The sequence below is a fragment of the Ricinus communis genome, chromosome 7 (assembly GCF_019578655.1).
Source record: "Ricinus communis isolate WT05 ecotype wild-type chromosome 7, ASM1957865v1, whole genome shotgun sequence".
Classification (NCBI taxonomy): domain Eukaryota; kingdom Viridiplantae; phylum Streptophyta; class Magnoliopsida; order Malpighiales; family Euphorbiaceae; genus Ricinus; species Ricinus communis.
Genome location: NC_063262.1, coordinates 26,614,202 through 26,634,865, shown reverse-complemented (window position 1 = coordinate 26,634,865; position 20,664 = coordinate 26,614,202). Strand labels below are relative to the sequence as shown.

At 29.1% G+C, this 20,664-nt stretch overlaps 1 protein-coding gene across 1 annotated transcript; it reads right to left on the bottom strand.

The window, feature by feature from the left end:
* Positions 1-3,343: 3,343 nt before the first annotated feature.
* Positions 3,344-7,705, bottom strand: LOC8276484 (U4/U6 small nuclear ribonucleoprotein Prp31 homolog). Its single transcript, XM_048376872.1, has 8 exons — positions 7,568-7,705; positions 7,138-7,203; positions 6,810-6,947; positions 5,444-6,336; positions 5,286-5,356; positions 4,855-4,957; positions 4,648-4,723; positions 3,344-3,853 (listed from the first exon to the last, which is right to left on the bottom strand). Exons 1-8 carry the CDS (start codon positions 7,568-7,570, stop codon positions 3,746-3,748), a joined length of 1,458 nt encoding a protein of 485 aa, XP_048232829.1. The 5' UTR covers positions 7,571-7,705; the 3' UTR covers positions 3,344-3,745.
* Between the last annotated feature and the right edge of the window lie 12,959 nt (positions 7,706-20,664).

The following is a 20,664-nucleotide window of genomic DNA, read 5'->3' as shown; positions in this document are numbered from 1 at the left end:
GAGTTTCTTGAGACTATAATGTTGTTGTGGATTAACCAAGATTTCTAATAAAAAAATACAGTTTACCATTTGGAGTTGTATAGCTGAAGATGTAGAGTTTTTAAATGGTCAAGCTCATGATTGAAAAGCAGAAAATCCACAGAAGCATTCAGGCCCAACATTCTCAGCCGTGAAAATAACCATTCACGGCCATGAGAAAATCTTTCCAGCTGTGATAGAAAGCTTACAACTGTAAACAAAGATTCATACTCGTAAAGAAATTTTTTCTCATAAGTCCAATAGTCGTCATAGTCAAAGTTCCTAGTTGTGAAACTTGGGTTCTCAGCCGTGAAAGCAGACTTCCCAGCTATGAAGAATTATTCATGGCCATAACGGGTTCCAATTTTTTAAATCTATTTTTCGTGTTAATATTTTATAGGTGTGAAGGATTGTTTCTATCCGTGAAGCTGCATTTTTAAAGATTGTTATAACAACTATATTTATATTGAATGAGGGTATAACGACTCTATTTCACTTAGAAGTATTTAAACTTCATTTCTAATGGTTCAAGAAAGAGCATTTACTTGAGCGTCCTATTTGTTATATCTCTCAACAATCTCTATTTCTTCATGAAATTCATCTTGCATGAAAGATTGAAGAAATGGTTTGAATCTTTGGATAGTTGAGTGATTGATTCCTATATTCAAAGCTCAAAAGGGTTAGGTTTAGTACTTGTATAAGAGATTAATTGCTCTTATAACTAAAATTAAAAATCTTAAATTGGGTTAGAGTGTTTGCCATAGAAAACACTTGGGTTTGAGTATTAGCCATTAGAACACTTATAAGAAATTTGAGTGTGAGCTTGAAAATACTTGGATTTGATCTTGCACCCATAAAAAGATCATTGATAGTAAAAATCTCATATGAAGCTTTAGGAGTTGATGTAGGCAAAGAGTTAGCCGAACTACTATACATTTTGTGTTTGAATCCCTCTTTCCTACACTATTAGATTTGTTATATTTATGCTTGCTATATATTGTGATTTGTTCTTGTATTTTATATTGATAATTGTTCAATTGCTTTCGCTAATATTAGTTTTAATATCCAAATTTTTCAAAGTAAAAGTTTTTAGTTTAAATTGATTTTTGTAAACAACCAATTCACTCCCTCTTCTTGGTTGCCATAAAGTATTTCACTAACAATTAAACAAAAAGCAAATCTTAAAATTTCTTTTCTACTTTCTTTTTTTTTGTTGCTGTCAACGGCTTTTTTTTTTTTACCGTTGAAGGTAGCTAATTTTAATTCTTTATTTTTTATTCTTTTCTAGTAATTTTTTTCAATCACAATAAAATAACCAAATCATAATTTCAATCTTATTTATATGAATTGGTCAGAGTTTGTAGATTTTAATTGTAAAATCTCTTATGGGTCTTTAATACTAAATTTGGATAAGTAAATGGCAAATCAAAGATATATGAAAAAAAATGTCATGACTTCTAAAGTTTCAACATCCGAAGATAAATCAATTTCTTCTAATAAAAAAAATTATTTAGTTGAAAGTTCGTTTAGGATCTTATTTTATATTTACTTTTTAACTGTTTGTTAATTTTATTTATTAATTATTATTTTTTTGTCTTCTTTTATGGAAGTTTATTGTATTCTGTTATGAGAGTTATGATGAGTTTGATTCTGATATTTAAAAGATCAGAATCATTTAAAGACTCATCAAATCACAATAAAATCAATTTGTGACTCAATATAGTCACCGAGTGATATAATAATTAAAGAAAAAGTTGATTATATATAAATGTACATTAATAAATTTAATAAATAAAGATAGTGATTCTGATATATAGACATAGTGATGTATAATATTTATATTTTCTATAATTAATTTAAACTATTTTTTCTATTTCAGTAATAATTAAATAGTATTTTAATTATATTTTTAATATTATAACTAATAAATTATTATATTATAATTTTTAATTCTAAAAATTAGCATACTAATTATATTTTAATATTAATTTTATATTATTATTTAAAATTAAAAGGAGAGCTATAACTTGTCAACTTGTGAGTAGCTAACTACTCAATTTTTAGATTTTGAAGGAGAATTTTACCTAATCTTATATATCACATCCCAATCAGCTAATTAAGGAAAAAGACATCTCACTCCTACAATAAAGATAACATAATGAATTTGGCCGATATTAGATATGATATTCTTAGCAACTTTAAATGCCAAATTAGAAAAAAAGATCAGATTTTCTTTATTGGTGATTTGGAGTTCTATTAATATGAAAGTCATTTATTATTATTGAAATATACAACTTTGCTATTAATTAACAACCAACTACTACTTAGTAATATCTTCCAATTTTCTTTAGCAAATATAAACTTTAGAAGATGCAATGGCATATAAGTATAAATATTAGACAAAATGGATTTTTACATGTCTAAATCTTTTAACTTTATTTTATTGAGTTTTTATATTTTATTTTTGCTTTGATTAAAAATTTAAATAGTCTTTAATTAAAATAAAAAGACAAATTTAATAGCTTAATGAAATAATAAAAATCTCATAAATTATGTAGAAGAACTCAAAAATATTATATAAATTCAATAAAATAAAATAAAATAAAAATTCGGAACTCAATAAAATGAAACTGCTTAATAATGGGTTCCCGTGAAAAATTGAATGGGTCAGAGTGGATGCTCATCCATGCATATATATATATATATATATATACAAGACCATGAACAGTATGTTGAATTCTGATGTTGCCCAAGGAAAAAGCAAAAGCAAAAGACAAAATGAGTTGGATTTTTACAAAGAAACAAATGACAACAGGACAGCATTATAATATTGTCGCAAAGGGTACATCCATAATCAGCTAGAATGAACAACACCATAGATGTGTATGTCATTCTTCTTTTACCCAAAAAAAAACAAACCAAAAAGAAAGAAAGAAAGAAAGAAAGAAAAACTTTTGATTTTTTCTAAGTCTGGATGTTTTGATGGTTTCTCCACTTGATATTTCTTTTAGTCACCTTGTAATGGACGAATGGCCTCAGACCACCATCACTTTCATTTCCCCCGCCACATGTTTAAAGAGAGCCAGACATTTAGATAATGACTCTCATAGAGAAGAGTTGAAAAGTCTGGTCCAAATCGGTAGCAGAAATAAACATACTATCAGAAGGATTAAAATCAGTTGTTCTAGAGAGTCAGACTCTTCAGTTCTGGGCCTTTTTGGTGGATTTTTCCATTTATCTAGCCAGGGGTTGAATTGCTCGAGTTACAAGCGTTCAGACTTGAGGCTAAGATAGTCAAAACTTGGAAGGCAGTGAAGAGGGAAAAAAGAAAAACAAGATCAGCCCACAGTTAACAATAAGTTACCAAGAAATACACATGATTAAGTTAGTCCAGATGACATGATTAATTACTATGTCATCGACTTATATTTACCCCTATATATCTCAAAATTTTGTCCTCTGCTAGGTTGCATTGTTATTTTGACCATTCAAGGAATAATCTTGGGGATCTATAAATCCAAATTATAATCTCAAAAACTATGTGCACAAGCTACGACTTTATCTAACAGTTACATCAGCTGTGGCGCACAAGTAACTACAAACTGGCTATGTAGGACAGCCTTTTGCACAAGTGTCGATCTCAGAAAATGCCTCCACGTCAGAAATATGTTTAACTTTCAACTATGCTGCCAAGTTGGTGAGCATGATTTGTAGGATTAAACATAATTTAGGTCCTCTTGATCTTTGAAAACGTTCCAGTCTCAGAAAAGTAGGTACTCTGGGTTCCGCTACCAAGTTGGTGCGCATGAGCTTGGGGATTTGAGAGCTCAATACCCTGTCAAGCAAAGATGGCATGTAACTAAGATCAACAACCAGTGAAACATGAGTGAAGAAAAGAATTTAAGATTTTGCGGGAAAAGAAAAGGAATACAAAAAAATTTATGGCTCATTATGGAATTCACTGACATCACTGTATAGTCTCTCCGCTAGTTCCTAAAGAGGATAGGAGGTACTAAAACTTGCGTCTTTATCAATACTGTCCTAGAAACAATGGACTTAAAAAGCACATCTAGGTGGAAGGTATTTTTAACAGAATCAACAGGGAAATGAGGATTCTACTATCAAATGGTTCATAAATCGATCAAATTTTCACATTTGACCTGAAAATAGATTTGTCAATGATAACCTAAGGGCATATATTCATTCCTTCAAAAAGAAATTCTACGTCATACAAATTATGATTCTTGAAAAATATCTTCTGATGTATTTAAAATACACATAAAAAATAGTCAGGGAAGGTGTCATGGTGTATGGTAAACTTAGAAAACCACAATTTTCCTGGATAGTAATTGTGACACCAACACTTCGGTGCACATAGCAAGAACCTGGTTGAAGTTGCAAAGGCAGAGAAACTTCACAATAAATGGAATTATTGAATCAGATTATAAGGATAATGGAACCAAGTAAATCAGATTTTTATACATTGTCCCCTTTGGGCTAAATACACTTCCCTTTTTAAAATTTTTGTCAGTAAGACATGCACCGCCAGTGCTTTTTAGTTCCTTCATAGAGGAACATGACACAGGCAGCAGAAATTCATAATCAAGGAGATGAGAAGTATAGAGAAACCTGAACAGGTGTAAATGCGAGACTTGACGTCAGACCAGATGTAGCACCACTGCTTCCATATTGCTTCTCCTTGAATCTAAAAACAATAACAGGGAATGTAAGCAGGCAACCCATAATCTGAGATACAGGAGATGGTTGAGAAAAACATAGATCGAAGCTCATTATTAAACCTTTGTTGGGCATTAAAACAGAAAAAAAAAGACCTACTTCTTAGCAACTTTTGCAGCGAGTTTGCTCTGACCGATAGATACACGCAGCTTGCCACTCCCAGCTTGACCAAGCATTCCATAACCTTCTCCCAGTCCATCACCTATTGTCAACAAGCACATCAACCATTTTTGAAACTTAAAGATAAATTCTCAATCTGCCATAATAAGCTAAAGAGAAGAGTGGGATAGGCTTTTTTTCTCATAAACTTTATCTACACACCACTAACTATAAAAAGCAGCAAGGATACTTACTTTCATCCCTAAAAAGAAATGCAATGGGTCATATGCAGGCTTGCATATTTTCAGAATTATAGTCTGATGCTTAATCAGAGCTTAAACAAATGGAGTGTTAAACATTTAGTAAATAAATGCAAGGATTAAAACTTAAAGCCCACAGAATCAGTAGAAGCTAGAGAGAGAAGAATTTACCTAAAGAGCTCTCTTCAGGCACACCAAATTGCATCCTGTTGGCAAGCTTCCTCATGTCTGTCACTGCATATCTGAGAAGACACATTAAAGAAAGTTACAAAGGAATCCAAAGAAGAAAACAGCCAGGCAAGAATAAATCACAGGAAAAGCTGCATTACCTTTCCTTCATCTTCCTCAAACGCCGCCCACCCCTCTTTTTCTTGGGCTCAGAATCAGGAACTGGAAGTGGTTTAGGCTGCTTTGCAGGAGGAGGCTCTTGCCACTTCTCTATTTTCTTATGGATTGCTTCCCGAAGTGTTCTTCCAGTGTTTCCTGATGGATCTCCCCTAGTAGAATCTATCCGTGCAGCAAGTGTTGATTTTGCAGCCAATAGTCGGCAAGCACGTATTCTCAGAGAAGGTGGAGTTGACTGGAATACCTCCGTTTGCTCGATATAACCTACACGAAATTGAGATGTTGCAGTGGAAAATCCTGCTAAGTTCTTCTTCTTGGCACCAAGAAGCTGAACATTACAAGCAGGCATCTTGGCTAATGCTGACAGACCACCAGCCGTCCCCATAAGCTTTGCTGCAACAGCACTCCCAACAATAGCAGAAAGATTTGGTGCAATGTATCCCATTCTACTCTCTACAAAATCAAGCACCTTTTTCTTTGCAGTATCAAGCGCAAGAGCTCGATCGCATGCATCAACTGTCTTTTGGAGGACTTCTTCAGAAAGTGGTTTGCCACTTGTTGTTGATGCTGTCACTGAAACCACCATAATAATAGCTGATGGTAAAAGCCCTTCCAAATCAACAAGGGTCAAATCCATCTCATTGCCTATCTTTTTCACCACACGAGCATAATCAATAGGATGATGCACAAGTGACTCAAGTTCCGGAAACTTTAAACGGTATTTGTCACGGATAAAATTGTGGATAATGATGATTTCATTCTCGATATCAACTGATAATGCATTACAGTCCACAATTAGTTGATATTCGGGATCATCTTCCAATACAATACCATGATCTGACTCGTCAGAACCTTTCTCGAGGGCACCTTCCACTTTCTGCCATTTATAGAATAGATAAACCATTATATACATGTCAACATAAAAAATTATTAAACAAACTCATGTGAAAGATCTCATCCTCCCAATAATGAATTTAAAATTGAAGAGTAGTATTATACGGCACAAATGAATCGAGACAAGTTTTTGCTTGCAGTAGATGTATAAGAGAAAAGTGGACAACAGACTTCGAAACTAAATAATCACACTTAAATAAACCAAGCAAAACATCGTGTAATTATTTTGTAAAGATTAGAGTATTGAAATACTACAGGACAAGGAATACAACTAGCAAAGAAGTAATTCGAGCATTATTGACACATTCTTTTTCTCCTCCCATAAAGTTGAAAAGGGCAAGGCCAGGTGAGGAAAGAGTTTAAGATGATAAACCAAATTACATAATGCAAACACTGCTATTAAAAGGTTTAAGCAACATAATAACATAAGCATTGGATAAATGCAGCCTGACTAACCTGCATTATATCATTGAATCTCTGTGTTTTCTGCAATTTTGAGACACTATCCAAATCATCATAATTAAGGGCCTCGATATCCGCCATGTCCCCATCAACATCTTCCTCCATGTTTCCAGCATCAGCATCTTCTTCCTCCTTCAAGAAATCAACAATGTCAAGGAGAGTATTCAACAATGTCAAGGAGAGTATACACACAAAAAAACCTCCCTCTGAAACTAAAGTAACGAAAAAAAATCCCCCAATAGAATAATAAAACTGTCTAGCTTAATAGTTTATTGAAAAGAGAAATGGAAGTAAAAGAAAAGACTGACGAAAATTTCCTCACAATAATATCAGCATCATTATCAGATAACTCATCAAGGTCTGCCAAGAAAGAATCAGCAAGAGTTGCCTGCAAAAAAGAAAAAAAGAAAAAAAGATATGATCTTTATTAACAATCACTTAAGCTAATAATATACTTAAGCAAAGAATTATAAAAACCAGTGCCTTCATACTTAAGTAAATTAGGGTTTCAATTTTTACACATAATCAAAGCCATATTTATATAGCACCAAGACAAAATTCCTACTTTGAGGTAAATTATTGTTATAGCAGAAAACAAAAACCAAAATACCAATCGATTAAGATCCTATCTATTTGTTTTCATAGATATCCAGCAGTAACCACGCAACCAAATATATACATATAAAAAGAAAACCTCAAATTAATTACAATAAGTAAAACATAAGAGCACAAGTGAAGATAATAAAACCAACCATTTTGTTTTACTTGAGAATCAGAAGATGAAAAAACGAACGGATCTATTATTGGCGACGAACAGAGAGCAAGAAAAATTTTAGTGTGGATATCGCCAAATCAAGACGACAAGCTAAGCTTACATGATTTTATTATTGCTGTAGTTTTTAAACACAAACCTCAAGGAGACTACTGCCTGTTATTATTATTTTAAACGCTTTGTCGTTTGGATAGTCAAAATAATTTTTTAAGGAAATTAAAAGAAAAAAAAAAAGCTACAATATTGACAAAACCGTCCTTATACTTTATTTCATGACAAACGACTTCTCTGTGATATGACTCGTTAATATTTTACTATCAAACATGCTGATATTCTTTTATTAGCTCTGATATGATTTTGTACTTTTATAAATTAGATGTTTAGATTTCTTTTTGTGATGCATTCTTTTTTCTAGTAAAACAAAATTCCATTAAGCACAATCCGCCGCTCAACTTAGAAGACTATGATTCAAAGTTGAAGAGGCTATACCATTTGCAGATTTGTTACATAATCTTGGAGCAAAACAACTGAGCTGCTAGGAATACTCAACATGAGGTTCAAAATACTAGATACTACAGAGTCGAGCTCCGAAGGGTAGTCAGATGGTTGATTCACTGCCTTGGACAAAAGTAAGTTATCCATTTCAAAAATACAGTTCAGGGCTTTCAATTGCACTGTAAGATAAACAACATAAGGAACGGCATAAGCTTCTCCCAATAGAGGAGTTCTAGTCTTGATTATTGCAGATGTTCCATCCATTAACGATCCTTCATGGTTACGGCATAGGACAACTACAACAGCTTTCTTTGAAGTAGACCCCATGAGGAGGGCAGACCACTTCTGGGCATAAACTGGAAGGGTAGAACTGGAAGAAGAATACTCATTGCTCAGCAAATCCTGGGCCGCTCGCACCAACTCTTGAATTAACTTTTGAGCTCTACAAATAGAAAGCATAGGGTCAGGATAAGTAGAATTAACCACAAATGAGTTTCTAGCTTCCCAGATACTTCAACAAAGGCCAGATATCTTAAGTGGCATATCAACAACGTTTGCCTTAGATTTCTGACATACTTCCAGCCACCATGATTAAAACGTGTAAAACCATAGCGACATGGATAAATAATAAGTTAGATGCCAACCAAGAAGCTTTGGCATGGTCACAAAAAAAAAAAGAAAAAGCTTTATAGTCTTGTCTTCTTTTGAACAAATTGAGCACAAGCTGGATTCTATTAAATTCATTTTTAACTAGCCTGAGTCTGGATAGAAGGCTACCGCAAGCAACTCTCCATATGAAAGTCTTAAACTTAGGAGAAAGATTCGAGTACCATATTGATTTCCAAATCCTGACATCACTATTATTATAGTTGGATGCTCTATTCAACAGCACAACCATATCTCTAAAGTTTCAAATGGAATGGTAAGCAGATCTTACAATCAGTTTGCCTTTAGGATGAGCCAGACAACCTTATTAAGCTTAGACAAAGGCCTCATTGGAACTTTACTGATTTCAAAGACCACTGCTTCTGAAAATAATGACCTCAGGAGATTAACGTTCCACACACCGTCATGGGTCTGCCACTTTGCTTATCCTACAATTCTAGGGTCTAGGAGTTGCCACTCTATGATTAGGAAGGTCGGGAATCCAAGGGCTATCCCATATTTTATGTTTCCTTCCATTATTAATGCAGAAACCTATCCATCTCCTAAAAATATCTCTTACAGTCAACATACTCTGCCATCCCAGGAAGGTCTCACCTATTGGTGCGCTTCAAGAAAATAAGATATTAGGTAATAAATTGCTTAACCTAGGCCATAACCTATCTGACTCGGTGATGAGTTCCAACATTGTTTACTAAGCAAAGCAAGGTTAAACGCATCCATTTTCCTAAAGATGACAAGCTTGAGGCCCCTCTTTTCTATACTGCTACCCCACCATAAAGATGACAATATGCTATTTGTTTTCCTGGTGACCTTTTTTGGAAACCTGAAACAGCTCATGGAGTAGGTTGGAATGGCAGATAAAACTGACTTTACCATCACCTCTTGCCTACATGAGAAAGCAATGCACTCTTCCAACTTTGGGCTTTCTCATGAATATGTTTATTATAAACTTAAAGGCCATCGATTTCGAGCTGCCCCAAACCGAGGGATGATCAAGGTAATTATCCTCAGAGGCCATTTCCTTCATATGAAGCTTCTCAAAAACTGTTGTCTTCACATAAGGGCTAACACTCTTATTCAATAAAAAAACGGATTTATTCAGCTTTACCTTTTGTCCTGAAGCTTTTGGCTTAGTTATATTAAAAGATAATTATTTAAAATTAAATTTTAACTATGGGTGTGAATTTGTGAAGTATACAACTATGTACTATTATTATAGAAATATATTATTATTATTATTATTATTATTATTATTTATTCATGTTATACTGGTATATAAATAGAAATTAAGACAAAAGGCATGAAAGTGTCATTATAAAAACCATTAAAAATATTAAAATATAAAATCACATTGAAGTGAATAAACATTATTAGCATGCTTGGTATTAAAACTGTTAATGATAAAAAATCATAAGATAATCATTATTTGCAAAATCTACAAAGACTATTTTTATTAGTTATTGAAATGGGAAGATAATTCTTTAAACTTAACTTCTTTTCCTTTGTTATTATTATTATTATTATTAGTTATTATTTCTTTTGTTTTGTGAAATTTTGTTACAATTGACTCCAATTTATTATTTTTTTGCTTTAATTAATAAATTAACCCAATTAAGATTAGTTGCAATTTGAGCTTGATTATTGATATAGTATGAATAAAATTGTAAACTATGGGTTGAATATGCTTGTTAATTTTATATGATTATCTCATTATGATATCAAAATCGTCATGTTTGAGTAATAGTTGTATGGATAGATGTTTCAACTACGATTAACCGTAATAATACTTTTTTTAATGCTTAAATAATGATAAATCTTTTTATTTAAACACGAAATCTTTAAATTTCGAAACTTGAAACATGGTTATAAATTAATTATAGCTTTCATAGGAGAGCATTTTATTTTTGAAATTGAATATAAATTAAGTTTTAAAAGAATTTTAATTATAAATAATATAAATAAATATTCGGTCAAACTAACTTAAAATTTAAAATCATATATAAAACTATTTCAAAATAAAATTAACTTATATAATATATAATGATATATTTTCTACTGATAGATAAAATAATTTGATTAATTTAATTTAACCAGATAAATCCTCAGAATTCAAAAAGGAGAAAGCATATCAAATCTACTATTGAGAAACCAATTCAAATCAATGAATCACATTTGCTTAAGATATAATAAGCTAGTTAGATCAAATGGTAAAAATATTTATTTTTAAGATGTAGAGATTTTGAGTTTAGATCTTCACATTTGGACCGTGTGTGTTTTAGGAGTTGGATAATTTTAACATGTGGACAATTTATTATAAGTTTTTTTGTACACGGACAATGTCAAATTATCACATAATCAGGTTCATTTAATTCCTATTTCACAAGAAATTCCATGTTTATTAAATAAAGTTGGAAGTGACCACAGAGCACGAGTCAACAAAACAATTAAGGCATGACCATGTGTTCTATTTATGTTGAAAGATGCCATTACGTGTCTTGACCATTTTGATGTCTTATATAATAAAATAATGAGCCCTTTTTCTTAATTTTGTTTGCATTATTATTATTATTATTATTAAAAGTAGAAGATATTTATCTTCTTATAAAAACAAACGTCAAGTTGAACCGCTATAAGAAAAAATCAAATGCTAGCATCTTCTCTTTTTTTTCCTTTTTATCTTTAAATAGCAGGAATCGTTGTTTATAACATAATTTGTGGTTGTGATTTGTGTAAATAAATAAACAAACGAATGATAAATAAGTAAATAAATAAACAAATGTAGTGCCCTTTTCTATTTATAGATAAAGACTTTAAATAAAATTTGAAAAGTCAAAAAATCGATTTAATAATATATATTATATTATATTTATATGTAAGGGAAACTTTTTCTAAAGTTATTTACTTGAATTGAGTGGAGTCATGACTAACAAGAAATATGATTTTTTAAATTTAATTTAAAATATTAATATTAATTATAAATTAATTAAAAGTGAGAATTAAATAAATAGATAAAACGTTGAGCCATTTATATAATTAATATAGTCGTACTTAATTTTAAGTAATATTAAAATAATTATATTTAAGTATTTTGTTGCTTAGGTTTATATAATACTATTCAGTGATGTCAATTTAAAAAAAAATAAAATATTTTGAAATATTAAAAAGGGAAGAATATTTTTTTATCATAAATTGTTTGTTTGATTGCAAAAAATAGAAGAGTGAGTAATTTGAAGGGGGAAAAGGGAAAATAAATAAACAAATTGGAAGGACCAACAAGTAAATGGCAAGACGACGAGGGTAGCGTAAGTAGGGAGGGATTTGAAATGCATGAGAAAGCATGAAAATGAAAATGCAATCATAAGACTCAAATGCATGCATGCCTTTTTGTCATTTCAAAAACTCCTCTAAGTCAAAGTCACCGCCCACGAGTGTGAACCTGTCTGTGATTATTATCACCCAAACAGTCGAGACTCCATAATCCCCCACCCACCACCGCCGCCGCCAATCTCCCCCTTTCTTTTCCTCTTCCTTTTCACCCTCCTAAATTCCTTTCACACCAGCATGAACTTTTGAATGTTTTTATTAATATAAGAGAGGATAAAAAAATAAATAATTTAAATTTAAATTCTTTTCTACGTCTCAAATGAGAGCAGAATCAACTTTTATAAAATATTTCAACTTATAATAGTCAATCATAAATAAAACTAAATTCCCTTTTATTATTTTCCATTAATGCATGGTTTAAATAGAACATTAGTCATTAATAGTTAGAGATAAAAAAAAAAAAAAAGTATGGAAAGTTTTTAACTAAGTGAAATGAGTGATTCTCCCCGGAGGTGGAAGGAGATTCCCCTGTATTAAGGGAAACATAATGAAATTTCCTTAGTTATCAGAGCAACTTCTGGATCATGTTGCCTTTTATTTCTTTAATTAATTATGTCCGTTGGAATCATAATCCAAATTGATGGTTGAGAAGGCAGTACAATGCACCTGCAGTAAAATGAAATGGACAGCTGGCAGATTTATAGCATTTGTGTTTTTCAACCAATCAAGTGAATTGAATTCCCTTTTCTTTCCTTTTATTTTAATGTTTGTTTATCAAAGTTTTGGAAATTTGATTCTCATATCTTCAAAAGCAATGTTTCTATAATTTATTGCCTAGTTTATTTTGGTCAATTTATAAGACATCCATATTCAATTATCTAGTTAGAGCCACGTGTACATAAATATATTAATTATTTATTTTATTATATTTAAAAATTAAAATAAAACATATTTTAAATCTGTATTATAAATTTACATGCCCATTTTTTATTTATTATTATAATAGTTATTTTATATGTTATTTTAATTTTTTATTTATTATACGGATACTATACTAAATATAAAAATATATTAGAAATATAATTAATATGTTATTTTTGTGATTATAAATAATATATATAATAAAAATAATTTATCATGTATAATATAAAAGATAAAAATTAATATTCTATTTTTTTAATATTAGAATCATTATTGATTTAAAATATTACTACAATTAAAGTTTTAGAATTAAGTTTATACTAAATGAATTATATATGGTATATATTATCCAATTAAAATAGTTAAATACCATATTAATCTAATTAATTAATGATTAATAAAAATCTATATACTATATTTATTTGTTACCCCTGTTTCTATTTTTATATATAGTAAATATAAGAAATATTAAAATATCAAACTGATTAAAATATATACAGTTGTCCATTGAATAAACAAATCCATTATCCAACATGACCCAATAACCTGCCCTCCATGTATAAAATTACAATTGATTGTAGTGCTAAGGCATCCTAAGTGTCACGACCCCACCCGTGGGCCCGTGACCGGCACTAGGGAATGGGTAGGCTTAAAGCCACCGAAACCCGTAGTAAGCCTGACACTCACTGATTTAAACAAATCTCATCTCAAATTAATATTATTAAAGCCACAATTTATCTTAATAGTTACACTTTACAAAATTACTTCGGTCTACCAGAAAAACTAGGTGAGACCCGAAGCTCAGAAAATTTACAACTGATACATCTACTAATTACTACTGCGGAGAATCTAAGATTTACCAATTTACATACCAAATCAAATACATCACCCGATGATGAAGGAGTCGGGTTACTGAATAAGAGTCGCAGGAGAACTAACGATCACGAATCCGAAAAAACATAAATGGAGACCGGTCTAGAGTGAGTTAAAATCAAATAATCCGGGGACTATTGCATTCTTCTCGGAAAACATAGATTATTCAAATCGATATCAAACCATGCACATAAATACCAATCATACTATAATAAATTAATAAATAAATAAGTAAAAATATATTTTTACTTTTCACGGGACGAGTGGCTCGGTAGAACCCTAAACCCCAAAATCTAGTAGCCATTCGGCTCTCTTAATCCAATAAGACTGGCGCCCCCAAGAGCAATGCTCGACCGGGGACCTTACCTCCGGTCACAGTCACTTAGGTATCCAAATAAGAAATCTAGTAGCCATTCGGCTCTCTTAATCCAATAAGATCGGCGCCTGAGAGCAATGCTCGACCAGGGACCTTACCTCCCAGAATCAATCAACTCAGAGAGCAATGCTCGATCGGGGAAAACAAATCCATAATAACCTTATGTCCATAATCATTGCCCGATGTAACCCATCAAAGTGCATGTTCTACAAGCCACATTTCCCAAATCGAAATCATCACATATAATAAATAACAATTAACATTTAAGAGTAAGACATCAGACAACTCATGTGGAAAACTGATAATATTTGGTATTATCATAACATTACTATAATAATACTTATTTTACCTTTAATAACGAATAATTCAGTGAAATTATTTACGTTGCGAAACTAATAACCATATTAAGCATGAACTTTCAAAATAGCATATTAAAATCAAACTTAGCAATAGCGCAATGATTAAATGACTTTAACTCACAGGTTTGGCGACCTCCTAGCTCTGCTCCGGTGCCTCGGTTGGAGCGAGCCGAACAGACAGATCATCTAATCATGGAAAATAATTTATCAATACGCTGAGACAATCGATCATTAATCCTAGGTCTAGACTCCTAGGACTAACTGTCTAAGAATCTCGACTCAGGAACTACCGAAAATTCGGCAGAACCTCCCCTACAACACGAACATTACACCCCGTAAAAACGGTTCCAGGACCTGCCAGAAGAACATTTCAAATATCAAACAATTTAAACAACGGGAGTCGGGTCCCCAAACTTCACTATTTCCCGACTCCGCCACACAACAAAAAATACGACTTTGGCAGGCCAACTGACAGACAAATATTTATGACTCACAAATATCATCAAATACTCAATATAATCCAATAGACACAAATTTAAAATCAAGGATTTCTAAGATCAACGGCCAGAGAAAATTACCGAGACGCTCGATCGCTCGGTCGAACACACCATCGGACTCACAACGACGCTACCGATGACGATCCCTCGCCCGATTTTCCGATCCGACACCCGATCATCCGGAGAGATTTGCAGACGATCTCGACCGTCGATTCGCGAACGAAGCCCGATCGCCACGAAACCGGTGCCATCGCGAAGCTTGGTGAGAGTCGGGATACGTCCTCCGATCGTCCATCCTCCGGCCGGATCTCACGGAAAACCCCAAAACGCGGGCTGCCACTCTAAGTTTCACTTTGCCGGATCTTGCAACTCCGGCCACCCCAAAGGCCGCCATCGCCGCCGAAGAGCCGAGAGCCGATCGCCACCCAACTCGCTGAAACGCCGGCTGGCCGCTGCCGCCATTCGCCGCCGCCTCCGTCGGCCAAGACTCCACGCCCGGCCGCCACCGACTCCCCTCTCTCTCTTCCTCTCTCTCTCTCTCTCCTCCTTTCTTCTTCCCCGATTTCTTTCCCTTCAATATCGACATTTGACCCCTGAACTTTTCCTTATTACAATTTGGTCCCTTAACTTTCTTAATTACTTACAATTTCATCCTGCAGAATTCCAATTTGACCCCAAACTTCTTTTTAGCCTTTCAATTAAGCCCTTAACTAATTAATTTGGGCCAAAACCGAATTATTGAAAATACACAATTACAAAAATACCCCTGACCGACATATTTATTTACGAAAATACCAAACTCACAAATTTCCATTAAACCCTCACAAAAATAAAATTATACTTTTAATCCTTATTCCAAAATAAATTTCTAACTTAAAATTTAATACTACTAATCAATTATAATACCAATTTTCCCAAAATTCTTTTATAAACATCCTTTATAATTTCTTCCAAAATTTTTCAATATATAATTTTACTTATATAAATATGCATTTGGATAACCAAAATATAATCATTTCTCAAATAATTTACTTGAATAATTTCTTAAAATTTCAAATTAATTGGGTATAGAAAATAACTCATTTATTTGATTAATATTAAATTTTTCATTAAATCATTTCAAATTAAACCCAATAATAATGAAGCTAAAATTAACTTAAATAAAAACTCATTATTAAATATATAAAAATTCCGGGTGTTACACTGAGCTTCTCCAATTATGGACAAATGAAAACGGTCCATTCTTCTTATTACTTTATCATTATGGCTACAAAATCAGATCATTAAATATATGCGACAATGGTTCTAATTTATTTTATATTTTAAATTGTACTTTTTGACCCAATTTGTCTTCCTTTTCCAACGGGATAACCACATAATTTATTTTATAAGTCTTAACTTCTTTTACAATTTAATCCTCAAACTTTCAAATAAAATTTCAAATCATTAGCTTAAATAAGTATATGGAAAATAACTTTTCACCACTAAATTAACCTTTTTTTCTCAAAATTTGATTTGTTTTAAATCTTTTATTATAATAAAGAAAGAAAATTTTGAAAATTTAATATTTTATTCAAATTAAAATATCGACTTTCATCAAATCTATGTCCTAAAGTTTGCTTAAAAAGAAAAAGTGTAAATACTAAAGTTAGAAAGTTGAATTTAAAATTATTATCATTTAATCATAAGAATATAAAATTTAAGGTAATTATAAAAGAATCTAACTTTTAGGACTGTAATTGTCGTATCGCTTTCTAGAGTTTCGTTTTGAATAAAATATTGTAGCAAAACAATTGTTTATTTCCTCTGTCAGTCAACATTCCCGAGTAACTAAAATCTTTATTTTTCTGAAAAAAGTAATATAATTAGATAATGGTTGTTTGATGGTGCTAAGTAGCTTATTGGTATTAATATATGCATAAATTAAAAATCCTAGTTGAGCTAATTCCTAGTGATGGCTATTTTAATTTTTTTTTTTTTTGGTTTATCTTAACTATAAATCCTTATTCAATTCTACACTTAGAGAAAATAAATATTTAAAATTGGTACAGTTAGTGATTTGGATTTAAGAAGATAATTCATAGTTAATTTTTGCAATTACCATGTAATTGTTTCATGTTAAATAATATTTTTTGCTGAATAAATTTTTTATTTATGTGACGTATGAATTATGTACATGTGAGATAGGTAAATTAAAATAATTAAAATTTACGTAAAATTTTATTACTTTATTAATTAATATATAATTATATTGAAAAATCATAATTTAAATAAAAAATAACTTACCAGTTAATATAATAATAATATAGTATTATTTAAAATTATAATCAGTATCTCATTTAAAAATATAATCTATTAATTATATTGTAATGTTATTAATATAAGAATATAAATAAATATAAAATATATATATCAGCGTTATGTTATTGTGTCAAAACAAAATATATACTTTTAGCTTTGAGTTTATTTATTTTATCTTTCTAGCCCTCCCTAATCATAAAGTTTGATATATTTTTCTTATGTTGTTTATTTAATAAGATGATAAATTAGATAACGCATAGGCGAGAGGTAATCAAAATATCTATTTTATAATAGAAAGTATTTGTTTTTGACAATTATAGCTCGTCCAGTTATATTATTATTTTGATTATATTATAATATATATAAAAGTGCAAAGAATGGGACAGATAAATTTACTGAAAAAATCTTATAATTAGTATTGTTAAAATTGGTTGATTTAATTTTTTACTGATTTAATATAATTTAATAAAAAACTAATAATTAGTAGTAGTATAAAGATAAAATTTATATAGAGATAAAACACTATAATTTAATTATAACATATTATAAAACTGCGAGAAGAGTGAAGGACGGATATATTTATTGAAGAAGTCTTTTTACTATTAATTTATTAATTAATAAATTATACTCCTAATTAAATACTTACTCTAGTCATAAAAATAATAAATTAATTATATTTTTAATATTATATTAACTAATAAATATTTTTTTAATCAGATAATGATATTAATTCTATCCTAAAAATTAGCATATTAATTATATTTTAATACTATATTAACTAAATAATTAATTTTTAATTAGATAATAATTATAATTCTATAAAATAATATCTTAAATTATATTTTTAATATTATATTCAATAATAAATTATTTTTTGATTATATAATAAACTTAATATCAATTATAGTATTAAGTTATATAATATTAAAACTAATTAATAAATATTTTTAAAATAATTTTTATATTATTGTAATAATAAAAATTTTAAAATTTTAAAAACTTAAGAAAGACATCTAAAATAATTAGTTTGCTATTATTTTTAAAATATTATAAATTAATATAAAATATTAAATATTTTATTAAATTATATCTATCAATTTAATTTTATAATCAAAATAATAATAACAAGAACATACGGATAAACACTAGTTATATTATATTATACAATACCAAAAACTATGATATAATATTATAAATTTATGTTATTTCTTATTGTTTAGCCGTGCGTTGCATAAGCATTATTATTATTTCGATTATAAGATTAAGTTATATATAAAATTTAATAAAAAATCTCAATATTTAATATTAACTTATAATATTTTAAAAAATAATGACAAACTAACTATTTTTAAATGTCTTTAATTCTGTATAATTTTAAAATTTTATTAATGCAATAACATAAAAACTATTTTAAAAATATTAATTAATTAATTTTAGTATTGTATAATTTAATATTATAATTAGTATTACTACTATTAGAATTACAAATTTATTATATATTAAAAATTTATTATTATTAAATATAATATTAAAAATATAATCCAAGATGTTACATTTTAAAATTAAAATTATTATCTAACTAAAAACTAATTTATTAATTAATATAATATTAAAATATAATTAGTATACTATTTTTAAGATAAGATTAATATCATTATCTTAGAAAATTAAGGACATAAAAATTTACTAAAAATATTTTATTAATTATTTAGTTAATTTTGATAAGTTATTAATCAATAACTAAATTCTAAAATTATAATTTTTATAATTACCAAGTGCAAAATTACCATATCATAAGACTTAAGAACCAACGAGGAGCCCTACAACAGCTAAAAGTTGAGTAAAACTCTCAACAAAAATGGAACTAACATTAAGGAAATTATATCCATTTCTTCCACAAAAAAATTTATTTTCACCCATATTGACATTTTGTAAGTAATTAGTTGTCCTTTTATACTTATCCTATAAATTTTAGCTAATATATAAAAACAATTATGTAATTTAATTACTATATTAGTTTAAACTAAATTTATAATTATTAAAAACCTTAATGAAGCTATATTTAGAAAATCCAGCTCAATTAAACTTATTATACATTCATGTTATCAAATATCTTAAAAACTAATTAATAATATTAATCATTCATTTAGTTAAATAATTTATAATGAGATTTTCAGTATAAAATTCTTTCATTTGATTACCCATTTATCAAAACTGTGCATGTGAATATTTAGAAATTATTGTTTAAGATAATCTGAAAACTATTTTTTTAATTTCAATTAATTATAAAATATATATTTTATAATTTACTTATAGAAGAACAAAATCAAATTTTCAAATTGATTACTGGTTAATAAATAAAATTTTAAAAATTGAAAATTATCGGTTTTTATAGCCTACAATTTCTTTATTTTATGAGAGAAATCAAGAGGATTTTCTTTTATTTTTTAGCAAAACATTATTTGCAAAATTGAAGAAGCTTTTTATCATTATTTTCTACCTCTTAGTAGTTATTTCTATGATATTAGTTTAAATAAACTTCTACAAATCCAACAAAAAGAAAAAGTAAAATTTAGATATACATAACTTTTCAATGTTGAAAAAATATTTAAGTTTATTTTTTTATGAATAATAACAATCCAATTATTAAAATTTTCCATGTATATAGAAAGGGGAGAAGAAAAAGATAAATGTATTTACTAAAAATTTTTTGCATAGTATTTTATTGAGATTGGTTAAATATATACTAATCGACTTAATTTATGATTAATCTTTGTAATTGGATATTATTTACTAATTTCTATTAACTAAAATATTTGTAGGATTTTAGCTAAAATCCTAAGTCAATTGGGATTTTATATTTAACTAACAAGAGTGAAAATAAAGAATAATTGAAAATTTTATAAACAACATAATCACCTTTATTAATGATTATATAAAGATGTCGGATAAAACTATTAAAAAAAAGTACTTATTTTGTATAATAAAATAATATATTTTTAGTAAATCATTGTTTAAAAATTAGGAATCATAAATAACAAATTAAATAGTACAAAAAGTAAATGTAAAGAAAAATAACCCATAAACACTAATATAAAGAATAACCAAAAAAATATAGAAGAATATTTTAATTGAAACGATGAAATTATACTAAATAAATCTTAGTTTAAGATTAGTAATTTATATTTAAATAGACATCTACAATATATTAATACAAATTATAGCTATTATAGATATGTAATATAATTTATATATTAATTTATTA

Coding starts and splice junctions, on each gene's coding strand:
- LOC8276484 (XM_048376872.1), bottom strand. Junction 5,357..5,443: donor TTGAGGAAGATGAAGGAAAG/GTAATGCAGCTT, acceptor GTGTCTTCTCAG/ATATGCAGTGACAGACATGA. Junction 4,724..4,854: donor GCTGCAAAAGTTGCTAAGAA/GTAGGTCTTTTT, acceptor TATTGTTTTTAG/ATTCAAGGAGAAGCAATATG.